Source organism: Cherax quadricarinatus, chromosome 81 (genome assembly GCF_038502225.1).
Source record: "Cherax quadricarinatus isolate ZL_2023a chromosome 81, ASM3850222v1, whole genome shotgun sequence".
NCBI classification, from domain to species: Eukaryota; Metazoa; Arthropoda; class Malacostraca; order Decapoda; family Parastacidae; genus Cherax; species Cherax quadricarinatus.
Window position 1 is genome coordinate 3,167,583 of NC_091372.1, and position 14,675 is coordinate 3,182,257.

The following is a 14,675-nucleotide window of genomic DNA, read 5'->3' on the forward strand; positions in this document are numbered from 1 at the left end:
CAGTACTGTAGTGTACACAGTACTGTACGGTGTACACAGTACTGTACAGTGTACACAGTACTGTAGTGTACACAGTACTGTACAGTGTACACAGTACTGTAGTGTACACAGTACTGTACAGTGTACACAGTACTGTAGTGTACACAGTACTGTACGGTGTACACAGTACTGTAGTGTACACAGTACTGTACAGTGTACACAGTACTGTAGTGTTCACAGTACTGTACAGTGTACACAGCACTGTACGGTGCTGGTCAACTCTGCCTCTATATTCCAACAACAACACAATAAGGGACGCCACTCGGGGGGGATTTTCACTCTTATTTTTGTTGTGTATCACAACAAATACAAGATGGAGAGTAAAGAGACAACAAACCTGAAGAGACCAGCAGACACAGCAGAGGAAGAAGATGGTAGAAAGGGAAAGAAGAAGCGAGGAAAGGTAAAAAAAAAAAGGAAATATGTTTCTCATCTGAGTGTTCCAGACGCCGTCAGTTCTCCATTTAATTATGTACATGTTTAGTTATATTTATGAGAAAAATGCTAGGTTATAGGTAGTTATTATTAGCGTTGATGTGTATTATTGATGACTGTGAGGTTGTTTGTGGCTCGGTTGGTAGAGTTTTAAGTTCTTACTCTGAGGGACCGGGGTTCGATACCCGGCACGATGGTAAATGTTATAGTAAGTAAGTAAGTAAGTTTATTCAGGTATACACAAATACAGTTACATAGATTATCATACATAGCACATATGTGTAGAGAACCTAGGATAACCCAAAAAAGTCAGACAGTGACTTATTTCCATTGGGGTCCTTTACTTATACCTGCTGTTTACCTAGCAGTAAGTAGGTACCTGAGAGTTACCTTACACCTGCTGTTTACCTAGCAGTAGGTACGTGAGAGTTACCTTACACCTACTGTTTACCTAGCAGTAAGTAGGTACCTGAGAGTTACCTTACACGTGTTGTTTACCTAGCAGTAAGTAGGTACCTGAGAGTTACCTTACACCTGCTGTTCACCTAGCAGTAAGTAGGTACCTGAGAGTTACTCACCTTACACCTGCTGTTCACCTAGCAGTAAGTAGGTACCTGAGAGTTACCTTACACCTGCTGTTTACCTAGCAGTAAGTAGGTACCTGAGAGTTACCTTACACCTGTTGTTTACCTAGCAGTAAGTAGGTACCTGAGAGTTACCTTACACCTGCTGTTTACCTAGCAGTAAGTAGGTACCTGAGAGTTACCTTACACGTGTTGTTTACCTAGCAGTAAGTAGGTACCTGAGAGTTACTCATCTTACACCTGCTGTTCACCTAGCAGTAAGTAGGTACCTGAGAGTTACCTTACACCTGCTGTTCACCTAGCAGTAAGTAGGTACCTGAGAGTTACTCACCTTACACCTGCTGTTCACCTAGCAGTAAGTAGGTACCTGAGAGTTACTCAACCTTGCACCTGCTGTTTACCTAGCAGTAAGTAGGTACCTGAGAGTTACTCACCTTACACTTGCTGTCCCTGTTCCCCTAGCAGTAAGAAGGTACCTGAGTGTTAGTCACCTAGTCAGAACTTGGACTGCCAGGCCTATAATGGTTGTCTTCAAATAACTTGTTCTCTCTAGGCTATAATATTGCTGCACACTAATGGCCCCTTTCAAGGCAGGTGAAATTGCCGACATGTAGAATATACATTATGTTTGGGAACAGAGCAAGTGAGGACCAACTAAACATTATGCTTAACAATATCTTTATTGCTAAACATAATGAGGGAAAATTCCTGAGTCTGCACCTTGATATCTACCTGAAATTCAACGCCCATATCCAACACACAACATAAGTTTCTAAAACAGTTGTCATTGTCTCAAAGATATGTTACTATGTACCACAAACAACACTACTTACACTATATTATTCACTGATCTACCCCTACCTCACCTATGCTATTTGTGTCTGGGGCTCCACAATGACAAATCACCTAAAACCAATAATTACCCAACGAAAAGCTGCAAACCATACCACGGGCGGGATTGAACCTGCGGTCAGAGAGTCTCAAAACTCTAGACCGTCACGTTAGCCACTGGACCAGCTAGCCACAATAAGATTCGTCCAACTAGGTATATATTTCTACACCATAGAAAGGTTAGCATAGGCACCACTGTGACCACAAACTTCCATTTGTGGTCACAGTGTTGCCTGTGCTAACCTTCTTATGGTGTAGAAATATACCTAGTTGGACGAATCTTATTGTGGCTAGCTGGTCCAGTGGCTAGAGTGACGGTCTAAAGTTTTGAGACTCTCTGACCGCGGGTTCAATCCCGCCCATGGTATGGTTTGTTTGCAATCGTGTCATTACGATTTCGTGAGTCATGAAAAGCTGCAGTGCGAATGATCATACAGTCCACTGCTAGACAACCCCCCCTCCCCCACTCTTCAAAGATGTACTTACTATACAAAACTCTCTCCTGATAAACTCCAAGTAAAACATTCACTCATACTTTTGTGCAACCTATGCTAATTCCAACATAAATCCCGACCTGAAGTACTTTCTTGACAGTTGCAATAGGACTCATAGACACAACACTAGGCAAAAAAAAACCCACTTTGACATCCCCTGTGTCAGGCTAAATTTTTTCAAAAACTCATTGTACATAAAAGGGCCCAAAATCTGGAACACTCTGCCAGAAATCTCCAGAACCACTGGTTCAGCATTTTTAAAACTACAGTTAAAAGCACCTTATCTCCCAAACCTTTTCCAGCCCAACGTAAATACATATGTAAAAACTATACCTGCATTTCCTCAATATCATGAATATAATCAATATATACTTACTCTCAGTATCTGTATTCACCTCAAATGTTAATCACTCCATTGTGTCCACCTAAGGTTAATAATCAAAATTGTAATTCTTCCCTACAGAAGTTAACAAAGCCATATAGCATGACCTAATACAATACAGGTACCATCCAACTTATGACCAGGCTTGGTTCCGACCAACTGGTCGTAAGTCAGAATGGACGTAAGTCCATTTTGACTTACTGAATATCAACATCATATTATTGTAATGATTTTATTTTATTGTTTTATTTTGGTATTTAATTTTTTACTTTACTTTTTATGCTGTTAGTACTGTATTTTATACTGTAAGGTTTAGGATAAATAATGTACACAACACAAACAGTTGTTTATTTCCCAGAAATTTGGCATACAAAACATGGTCGTAAGTCGAGTGGTCGTATGTCGAGCAGGTCGTAAGTCAGATGGTAGGTGTATTCAGTTCTCTTGTATACATTGTAACTCACCTAATGACCATATGTACTGTTATTGCATTATTAATTTTAAGTTCGTTTTAAGTTTGCCCGAAATGCTTTGCATTTAAAGAGGCTTTTAGCATGTACATACAAATATTATATTCCTTTGTACAAACATGTATCATGCTGAAATAAATTATTATTATTATTACAGAGAGTTTTCACAACACGTATACCTAGAGAGGGTTTCAGGGGTCAATGCCCCTACTGCTCAGCCTGATCAACCGGGCCGGACAGTAGGGGCATTGGTTTGCTTGCTTGCCACATGCAAACCAGCGTATGAACCACATACCAGCGCCTTCTTGAAGACAGTCAGGGTTCTATTGGTAATCCCCCTTATGTATGGTGGGAGGCAGTTGAACAGTCTTGGGGACCCTGACACTTATTGTTGCCTCTTAGCGTACTCGTGACGGCCCTGCTTTTCATTGGGGGGTTGTTGCATCTCCTACCAAATCTTTTGCTTTCGTACGGAGTGATTTTCATGTGCAAATTTGGTACTAATTCCTCTAGGATTTTCCAAGTGTATAATATCATGTATGTCTCTTGCCTGCTTTTCAAGGAATACAAGTCAGTAATTTAGGTCCTTATTTATTGTACTTATGTGTGCCATGAAGGTTCTCTGTACATTCTCCAGGTCTGCAATGTCATCTGCCTTGAAAAGGGGCTGTTAGTATACAGCAATACAGTGGACCCCCGGTTCGCGAAGCCATCGGTATCTGATAAATCCGGTATCCGAAGCATTATATATCGCAAAAAATTTGCCTTGGTTCCCATTACAAAACCGGTTATGCGATACGATTCGTCCGAGACATGTCCAGTGTTTACAAGCCAGCCAGTGTGCGCGCATCTAAGGATGGTTTAGAAAGACACGTAAGCAAACACTATAACGTGTCTTTCTAAACCAACTTGTCGGTATTTATTACCAAGGTTTATAGCATCTAAGGATACATTCGGTACATTCCATATTATCCATATTATCACTGTTTTTGGTGCTTGTTTCTGCAAAATAAGTCACCATGGGCCCCAAGAAAGCTCTAGTGCCAACCCATCGAGACCAAGGGTGCTAATGACTATTGAAATTAAGGAAATGTGTGCAAAATGGCTTGAAGTGCAAACCTTTTTTGATGAAAATCACCCTGACACAGCTACTGCAAGCCGTGTTGGCAACCTGTACACTGACAATGTTGTGAACCACTTTAGTTCATACTTTTGGGTGTCTTGCACAGATTAATTTGATTTCCATTATTTCTTAAGGGGAAAATTGATTCGCTTTCCGATAATTTTGGTTTACGATGAGCTCTCAGGAATGGATTAATATCGTGAACTGGGGCTCCACTGTATTCCAGCCTAGAGAGAACAAGTGATTGGAAGAGAGTCATCATGGGCTTGGCATCCTAGTAGATGTCGTAGATACATTGTTGTGATCTTTGAAAGTGAGATCCTCTGACAGTATCACTCCCAGATCCTTCACAATAGTTTTTTGCTCTATTGTGCAGTTGGAATTTGCTTTATACTCTAGTATAGTTTTAATTATGTCGAGTTTTTCATATTGGAATACAGTGGAACCTCAAAAATCGAACTTAATCCATTCCATGAGCTAGTTCTAAATTCGAAAAGTCTGAAATTCGAAGCAATATTTCCCATATGAAATAATGGAAATACAATTAATCCATTCCAGAAACCCAAAAATATTCACACAAAAAATACATTTTATAGAGATTAATTACAGTTTTACATACAACAAATACTATAGTTTTTAATTATGTATAGTAATACAGTGGACCCCCGGTTAACGATATTTTTTCACTCCAGAAGTATGTTCAGGTGCCAGTACTGACCGAATTTGTTCCCATAAGGAATATTGTGAAGTAGATTAGTCCATTTCAGACCCCCAAACATACACGTACAAACGCACTTACATAAATACACTTACATAATTGGTTGCATTCGGAGGTGATCGTTATGCGGGGGTCTGCTGTACATATAAAATAACATTTTTACTTACCTTTATTGAAGATTGGTGATGGCATCTGGAAGATAGGGAGGAGGAGAGAGGGAGTTGGGGTTAGTGTTTGGAAGGAGAATATCCCTCCATGAGGACTTCAGGTAAAGCCCTCTCTGGGGTTACTTCCCTTCTCTGTCTTTTAATGCCACTAGGACCAGCTTGAGAGTCACTGGACCCCTGTCTCACAAAATAACTGTCAACAGTCCTCTGTTTCTGGTGCCTCTTTAACATTTCCCTAAAATGGGACATGGTTCTGTCACTGAACTTGTTGCAAAGATGGCTTGTTTCAGCTTGCTCAGGGCGGTACTTCTGCACAAGCATTTGGACATTATTCCACTTGGCACAAATCTCCTTAATCTTTGAAGAAGGCACCTCATCCACTCCCTATATTAACACCTTTTGCAACATCAGCTTCCTTGATTTGTTCTTTCTTTGACAGGATAGAACCGATGGTCGACTTGTTTTTCCCATACAACCTGGCAAGCTCAACAAGTCTCACACCACTCTCATACTTCTGTATTATTTCCTTCTTCACATCTATGGTATTTCTCACTTCCTTTACCACAGGGGTACCACTAGCAAGTTTCTTTGGGCCCATGGCAGCTTATTTCACAGTCCCACAAGCACTAAACACAATGAAATAATCGTAAAATGCGTGAATGAGAGCGCAGGTTAGTGTTCACTCAAGCATAAACAAAGCTAGACTGCTCACGGCGCCTGCGCGGGGACGCGGACAGAGTGGGCCGGCAGACAGGTCCCGTACCCGGCGGTCCGAGAATAGGGGCGCGTTCAATAATAGGGATACAGTTTGTCCGAAAAAATGGTCCTATTTTCGAAACGTTCAATATGTGATACGTTCGATTTTTGAGGTTTCACTGTACAACCCCTCTTCACTTAGCGACGTTCTTGTTTACTGACAACTTGGACTTATGGCAGGCTCTCTGACTAGTATACATGCATAAATAATACATATTAGAGCTAATTTGCTCTATTCTGTTTATTACAATATACAGTACACTACTGTATAAACATTTAAAAATATTACAGATATGTTATAAATGGTGCCAAGGCAACATTAAATCAATATCAAAGATGGTTGACACAAACCCACTACTGTACTATTATAGTATGCTCCTTACTTAGCAATGAATTCGTTTACCTACGTGGTCTTAGGAACGGAACTCCGTCGTTAAGTGAGGAGAGGCTGTAATTGAAATTTCTCTTCATTGAACTTCATATTGTTTTCTGCAGCCCATTTAAAGATTTGGTTGATGTCCTCTTGAAGCCTTGCAGTGTCCTCGATGGAGGACACTTTTATGCAGATTCGGGTGTCATTTGCAAAGGAAGACATGGAGCTATGGCTTACATCTCTGTCTATGTCAGATGTGAGGATGAGGAACAGGATGGGAGCAAGTACTGTACCATGTGGAACAGAACTTTTCATATTACTGTACTTTTTGTATTCTGTTTGTTAGGATGTTGTAGATCCATCTACCAACTTTTTCTGTTTTTTCTTCATCACACATTTTGTGTGCTATTATACCACTGTCACACTTGTTGACCACAGTTTAATAGCACACCAAATGCATGATAAATAAATAAAGCATGATAAATAAAGTACCTAAATTACTGGAAATGGTTGAAGTCCCTTGATTTGTTCTCCATGGAATGTAGGCGAGAAAGATTCATGATAATATACATTTGCAAAATCGTAGATGAACTAATACCAAATCTGCACACAAAAAAATCACTCCATATGAAAACAAAAACTTGGCAGGAGATGCAACATTCCCCCAATGAAAAGCAGAGGCACCATGAGTACGCTAAGAGACAACACAGTAAGTGTCAGGGGCCTAAGACTGTTCCCCCTTATGTATGCCTCCCAGCATACATAAGGGGGATTGCCATAGACCCCTCACTGTCTTCAAGAAGACACTAGACAGGCAACTAAAGTCAGTGCCTGATCATCCGGGATGTGGTTCATACATTGGCTTACATGCAGCCAGCAGTAACAGCCTGGTTGATCAGGCCCTCATCTACCACGAACCCTGGTCACAGACCGGGCTGTGGGGGCATTGACCCCCAAAACCCCTTCCAGGTATACCTGCTGTCACTGTTCACCTAGCAGTAAGGAGGTACCTGGGTGTTTGTCACCTTACACCTGCTGTCACTGTTCACCTAGCAGTAAGGAGGTACCTGGGTGTTTGTCACCTTACACCTGCTGTCACTATTCACGTAGCAGTAAGGAGGTACCTGGGTGTTTGTCACCTTACACCTGCTGTCACTGTTCACCTAGCAGTAAGGAGGTACCTGGGTGTTTGTCACCTTACACCTGCTGTCACTATTCATGTAACAGTAAGGAGGTACTTGGGTGTTTGTCACCTTACACCTGCTGTTACTGTTCAGCTAGCAGTAAGTAGAAACCTGGGTATTATTTATCTTACCTGCTGTCCCTGTTCACCCATCAATACAATAGGTACCTGGGTGAACATTAAAATGGTATAAAATACCGACAGGTTGTCAGGTAAGACACATATGCAACAGTTAGGTATCTTTATTTAGAAACGTTTCGCCTACACAGTAGGCTTCTTCAGTCGAGTATCAGCTTCTATCAACTTTTCTGTACTCGACTGAAGAAGCCTACTGTGTAGGCGAAACGTTTTGAAATAAAGATACCTAACTGTTACATATGTGTCTTACCTAGGTACCTGGGTGTTAGTTGACTGGTGTGGGTCACATCCTGGAACAAAATTGATCTAATTTGCCCGAAATGCTCTGCAAAACAAGCGACTTTCTATACAGTAGTATGTCATTGATGTTAGCTATGGTCTGTATGCCTTGTACATGTACTTGTAGAAATAAAGATATTATTATTATTATTATTATTATTATTATTATTATTATTATTATTATTATTATTATACCTAAAATTTATTAAGAGTTGTTTACTGGTAGGTGGAGGTCGAAGAAGAAGAACCAGCAACGGAAGTCAAGGAAGAAGTAAAGACGGAGAAATCTGAAAAAGATGACGATGTAGCGGAAGCAGAGACGGATGATCCAACAGGTGGGTTAGGTTAACATTACTGTACCTTTATTCAGGTTAAAAATAAAGCTGCTTTTTTAAAGCATTGTTTTAAATATTTGCAATGGTTACATTAAGCACTTTGGCTGGATTTTTTGGGTTATCCTTGGTAATCTATACATATGTTAATCTTTCTTTCTTTCAACACACCGTCCGTATCCCACCGAGGCGGGGTGGCCCAAAAGGAAAAACGAAAGCTTCTCCTTTTACATTTAGTAATATATACAGGAGAAGGGGTTACTAGCCCCTTGCTCCCGGTATTTTAGTCGTCTCTTACAACATGCATGGCTTGTGGAGGAAGAATTCTGTTCCACTTCCCCATGGAGGTAAGAGGAAAGAAACAAGAACAAGAACTAGAAAGAAAATAGAAGAAAACCCAAAGGGGTGTGTATATATATGCTTGTACATGTATGTGTAGTGTGACCTAAGTGTAAGTAGAAGTAGCAAGACCTACCTGAAATCTTGCATGTTTATGAGATAGAAAAAAGACACCAGCAATCCTACCATCATGTAAAACAATTACAGGCTTCAGTTTTACACTCACTTGGCAGGACGGTAGTACCTCCCTGGGGTGGTTGCTGTCTACCAACCTACTACCTGGACATATGTTAATATGTATGATAATTGTTCTTATGTATGACTGTACCTGAATAAACTTATACATGATTATGTACAGCCATTCAGTACTACTGTTTTATATTTTATGATAACTCAGCTAAAACATATACAATGGAACCTTGGTTCCATTGTATATGTTTTAGTGGAGATTCAAACTCCAGACCTCAGTGTGTGAGCAGAGTATGCTAGCGATTGACCTCCGGGACCTTGCTTAGCTCATTTAAATGAAAATGGAAGTGGTTTGTAATGCCTAAAGAAAATTATTTAACATGGCAATAAAAATGTACTCAGCTTATAATTTGTCAGGATTCATAACAAAATGTACACAAAGGCTTAATCTCATCAGCCTCAGAATTGAACTTGGTATATAACCCAACTGAGGATAAGATTTCTGTAATCATACAGGTTATGGACATTCTGCATTAATGCATTGTTAGTACAGTGGAGCCTTGGTTTTTGTATGCCCTAGTTTGTATGTAAAAATATAGTTATTCTCTATAAAATGTATTTTTTTGTTAATATTTTCCATGAGAAATAATGTAAATCCAATTAATCCATTCCAGACACCCAAAAATATTAACGAAAATACATTTTATGGAGAATAACCATACATAATTTTACATACAAACTAGGGCATATGAAAACTGATGTTCCACTGTATTTATACTGTAATTTTTTTGTTTTAGTTAATGTGTTGTTGAATGTTGTCAGACTGCATCAGAAATTTTAGTAAAGGAAAGCCCCATTTATATAGCAGTCTAGGTTCCAGGCTACTTCTGTAAAGGACAGCCCTGCTTATACAACAGTCTAGGTTCCAGGCTACTTCTGTAAAGGGTGGCCCCACATATACAGCAGTCTAGGTTCCAGGCTACTGCTGTAAAGGACAACCCTGCTTATACAACAGTCTAGGTTCCAGGCTACTTCTGTAAAGGATGGCCCTGCATATACAGCAGTCTAGGTTTCAGGCTACTGCTGTAAAGGACAACCCTGCTTATACAACAGTCTAGGTTCCAGGCTACTGCTGTAAAGGACAACCCTGCTTATACAACAGTCTAGGTTCCAGGCTACTGCTGTAAAGGACAACCCTGCTTATACAACAGTCTAGGTTCCAGGCTACTGCTGTAAAGGACAACCCTGCTTATACAACAGTCTAGGTTCCAGGCTACTGCTGTAAAGGACAACCCTGCTTATACAACAGTCTAGGTTCCAGGCTACTGCTGTAAAGGACAACCCTGCTTATACAACAGTCTAGGTTCCAGGCTACTGCTGTAAAGGAGAGCCCTTCTTATACAGCAGGTTAGGGTCCAGGCTTCTGCTGTAAAGAAGGGCCCCGCTTATACAACAGGTTAGGTTTCAGGCTACTGCTGTAAAGGAGGCCCTGCATTTACAGCAGGTTAGGGTCCAGGCTACTGCTCTAAAGGAGATCCCCACTTATACAGCAGGTTAGATTCCAGGCTTCTGCTGTAAAGGAGGAACCCACTTATACAGCAGGTTAGGTTCCAGGCTACTGCTGTAAAGGAAGGCCCTGCTTATACAGCAGGTTAGGTTCCAAGCTACTGCTGTAAAGGAGGGCCCCATTTATACAGCAGGTTAGATTCCAGGCTTCTGCTGTAAAGGAGGAACCCACTTATACAGCAGGTTAGGTTCCAGGCTACTGCTGAAAAGGAGGGCCCTGCTTATACAACAGGTTAGGTTCCAAGCTACTGCAGTAGAGCAGTCCCACTCATACAGCAGGGTAGGTTCTGGGCAACTGCTGTAAAGGAGGGTCCCACTTACACAGCAGGTTAGGTTCTGGGCTACTGCTGTATAAAAGGACTCCACTTATTCATCAGGGTAGGTTTTGGGCTAGTGCAGTACAGGGGCCCTGCTCATACAGCAGAGTAGGTGTTGGGATACTGTGGTAGAGGGCCCTGCTCATGCAACAGGTTAGGTTCCAGGCTATTACTGTAAAGTACAGCCCTGCTTATACAGCAGGTTAGGTTCTGGTCTTCTGCTGTAAAGCAAAAATTGCTGTAAAGTGAAAAATAATCTTTTTTTCACTTTCAAATGCATGTAAAAACCTGATAACATGTTTACACTGTCATATATTAACCCTTTGAGGGTTTCGGACGTACTAGTACGGCTTACGACCCATTGTTTTTGACGTACTAGTACGCTTAAATTCTAGCGCCCTCAAATCTAGTGGGAGAAAGCTGGTAGGCCTACATATGAAAGAATGGGTCTATGTGGTCAGTGTGCACAGTATAAAAAAAATCCTGCAGCACACAGTGCATAATGAGAAAAAAAAACTTTGACCGTTATTTTGGAATAAAACAGCGACTTTGCACTGTATTTTCGTATGGTATTTATTGTTGTATTCTAGTTTTCTTGGTCTCATTTTATAGAATGGAAGGCATATCATAGAAATTGAGATGATTTTGACTGGTTTTACAATGAAAAGTACCTTGAAATTGAGCTCAAAGTAGCAGAAATGTTCGATTTTTACCAAAGTTCAAAAGTAAACAAATCATGCCAAGCGTCCAATACACGTCAACTGGTGAGTCTAATATTCTTTTGCAAGTGCGCCAATATGATTCATTCCATTTTTTACACTAATGCAATAGTCTGCATAACAGTAAATCTTCTATTTTTTGTGAGAATAAAAATTCAAAGTGGAAAGCAAAAGAATGTAAGAGGGGCCTTGAGACGTGACTAATGAACAGAGGAAATGTCATTTTAGTGCCAGGAATGTATTTCTTGTTTGTTCTGGACCCTATTCGGAAATTGGCATCTTTTGAAATTTGTGTGAAATTGGCAAAATTGCTAAATTCTGACCACTGAACTGGATAGTTGAAATTGGTAAATGGGTGGTTTCTTGCACTCATTCAATAGAAAATATGGAGTTCTAGTGAAATATTCATGTTTTTTGTCGACTAGTACAGTGGAACTGGCTGAAAATGGGGCTCAAAGTGGGCAAAATCGCCGATCCGTAAACATCACCGAGACTGCTAACTTCGCGAGAGCATAATTCCGTAAGTTTTCCATCAAATTTCATATTTTTGGTGTCATTACGATCAGGAAAAGATTCTCTATCTTTTCATAAGAAAAATTTTTTTTTTTTTAAATTTGGCCGACCCTGAGAACGAGTCTCGGAGAGGGCCTGTCGACCCTCAAAGGGTTAAGTGACAATAGAGCTAGGCCTAAAATGTGAATATACACTACACACATTACTTACCTTAAAATATTTTCATCTTTGGCATATAGTGAGTGGTGAATATATTTATTGTAGGAAGCCAGAATGAACGAAGAATGGGTATAATAGAAAACACTGCATTAGCGGAGCACTGTAAAGCCAGGCCCGCCTATAGTCAGTTTTTATATAGGTTTTGTGTATGTAACATACAAATACTTATTTTAGCCCTTTGAGGGTCGACAGGTCCTCTCAGAGACTCGTTCTCAGGGTCGGCCAAATTTAAAAAAAAAAAAAAAAAAATTTCTTATGAAAAAATTGATTTTTTTTCTAAATATTATAGGCTAAACAAAAAATTTTTACCATCAATACTTACCGAGATATGGAGGCGTGAAGTTGACGAAAAAAGGGGACAATGTGGCAACATCGCCGACTGCCGTCTCCCGGTATTCTTTTATTTACTGTTTTATGTACTTTTTCTATTATTTTTTAATTTTTCTTTTTCCAAGTAACTTTTATGGCCTGTGAGACCAATATGATCAGTATTTTGTAAGTTTTTTCTATTTCAATACTACACAATAAGGGTGTAAACACTGTTGTCATTGTTTTGTTTATAGAAAATATTTACACAAACAAACGATATGAAATGTTGTTTATTACTATTTTTCTATATTTTATATACACATATACAGTCACAGGGAATGTTTCTAGAATTTTCTGCAGCCTGTGAAAGTCTTTGAAACATGGTGTCATGCACAGTGGTGTTTTACATTCCTCACACATAAAACGAGTGTCTCTGCGTTGTTGTGGGTGTTTCCTTGTATGTGCACAGACGTAACACCTCTTCTGAGCCTTTTTCTTGAAAGCAGTAGCAGGCAGTTTTGCTAGGAAGTGATCACCATGCTTCAGACGAGAAGGTAGTTGTTGATAATTTGGTGGGCGGTCTATTGCAGGTGTTCTTCCTTGGTACTTGAATACTATTTGTCTGATGACAGACAAACAGAATTCTCCATATTGTGGTGTGTTTCTGGTCCTCATCTTATACATATTATAAGCATTGAGCATGAAAATGTCCAGAAGATGGAAAAAGAGTTTTATGTACCACTTATAACTCTTGCGAGCACAATCAGCAAACCCAATCTGCATGTCACATTTGTCCACTGAACGCATATTGAAGGTGTAATCAATCACAGCTGCAGGTTTTAGAATGGGTTCATTGCTCTCTCTGTGCTGCCTGCCAGTGTCTGCCATTTCATTAGGGTGAACTGATGACAACAGTGTGACATCTCGTTTGTCATGCCACCAAAATGCCATGATGTCATTGGCAGCAAATGCCTGCACCTCACCTCTACGAGTGCCAACATCAAACCTGGGCATATGCTTCCGATTTGCACGCACTGTGCCACACACATCTGTCATGTTCACTCGCAGTAAATCACTGAGGGGCTTGTGTACCAGTTATCAGTATATAATATATGCCCCTTACCAAGGTATGGTTCTATCATTGTTCTAACCACATCACCAGAGATGCCCAATAACTTCCTGGTATTTTGCAATGTATAACTTCCAGTGTACACAATAATATCCAATACCAGACCACTGTAACAATCACAGAGCACAAACAACTTTATACCAAAGCATTTCCTCTTGCTTGGTATGTACTGCTTGAAAGAGAGTCTTCCTTTGAACAGAATAAAAGGCTTATCAATTACAAGCTTCCTGAAGGGATAAAAATACATATTGAATTTCTCTTTCAGATACACAAACACATGCCTAATCTTACATAACCTGTTGTTTCTGTCAGGCCTGGTTTTGTCTGAGAAGTGAAGCATACATAACATTAGCACAAATCGATTCACTGGCATTATATCACTGAAACCTGGGGTTGCAATCAGGCGGTCTGTTGACCAGTATGATTTCACTTTGTACTTGTACACATGTGGCATAAGCATTATTGTGGCAAAGAAAAGATACATCTCAGCCACAGTTGCCTCCTTCCACTGGTGTAGACGTGATTTTGGTGAAAGTATTGTGTTTGCCATGGTGTACTCGTAGTATGTGTTGCTTCCCATGACAATACTTTCAATCAGGGGTTTGTCAAAGAAAAACTTGAAACATTCCAGTTCAGTGGCATTGCTCCCAAGTGTACAAGATGGCCATATTCCACTTTGGCTGCCATCAAACTGGTGGGGATTTGGAACAAAATTGACAGCTTCCTGCCAGTCCCAGGTGCGGTCTGCTGGTGGGTACTGGACAATGACAGGTGGTTGTGGTTGTGGAGGTTGTGGTTGTGGAGGCTGGTGGCCTTTGTTGTAGATCAGCTGAGGCAGTGGCGTGGGTGGCAGCATGGCCCACTGCTGGTGTCTCACGGCCATCACCACCGCTACCACCACCATGCACATTTTCCATCCCAATTGCAGCACTATCATCGTCATTTTCACTGTCTGTTCCTGTTGTACAGCCACGGGATGTACTCCGAGATGTACTCCTTCCCCTTGGAATA

The 14,675-nt window shown here is 40.4% G+C and overlaps 1 protein-coding gene across 2 annotated transcripts in view; it reads left to right on the forward strand.

Annotated features, from left to right (window-relative positions):
• The first annotated feature begins 280 nt into the window (after positions 1-280).
• Positions 281-14,675, forward strand: part of Su(var)3-3 (lysine-specific histone demethylase Su(var)3-3) — a 121,796-nt gene continuing 107,401 nt past the window's right edge. For both annotated transcript variants that reach the window (XM_070102259.1, XM_070102262.1), the window contains exons 1-2: positions 281-442; positions 8,259-8,367. In XM_070102259.1, coding sequence (XP_069958360.1) covers positions 353-442; positions 8,259-8,367 — 199 coding nt within the window. In that variant the 5' untranslated portion in view covers positions 281-352. The remainder of the gene's footprint in view (positions 443-8,258; positions 8,368-14,675) is intronic.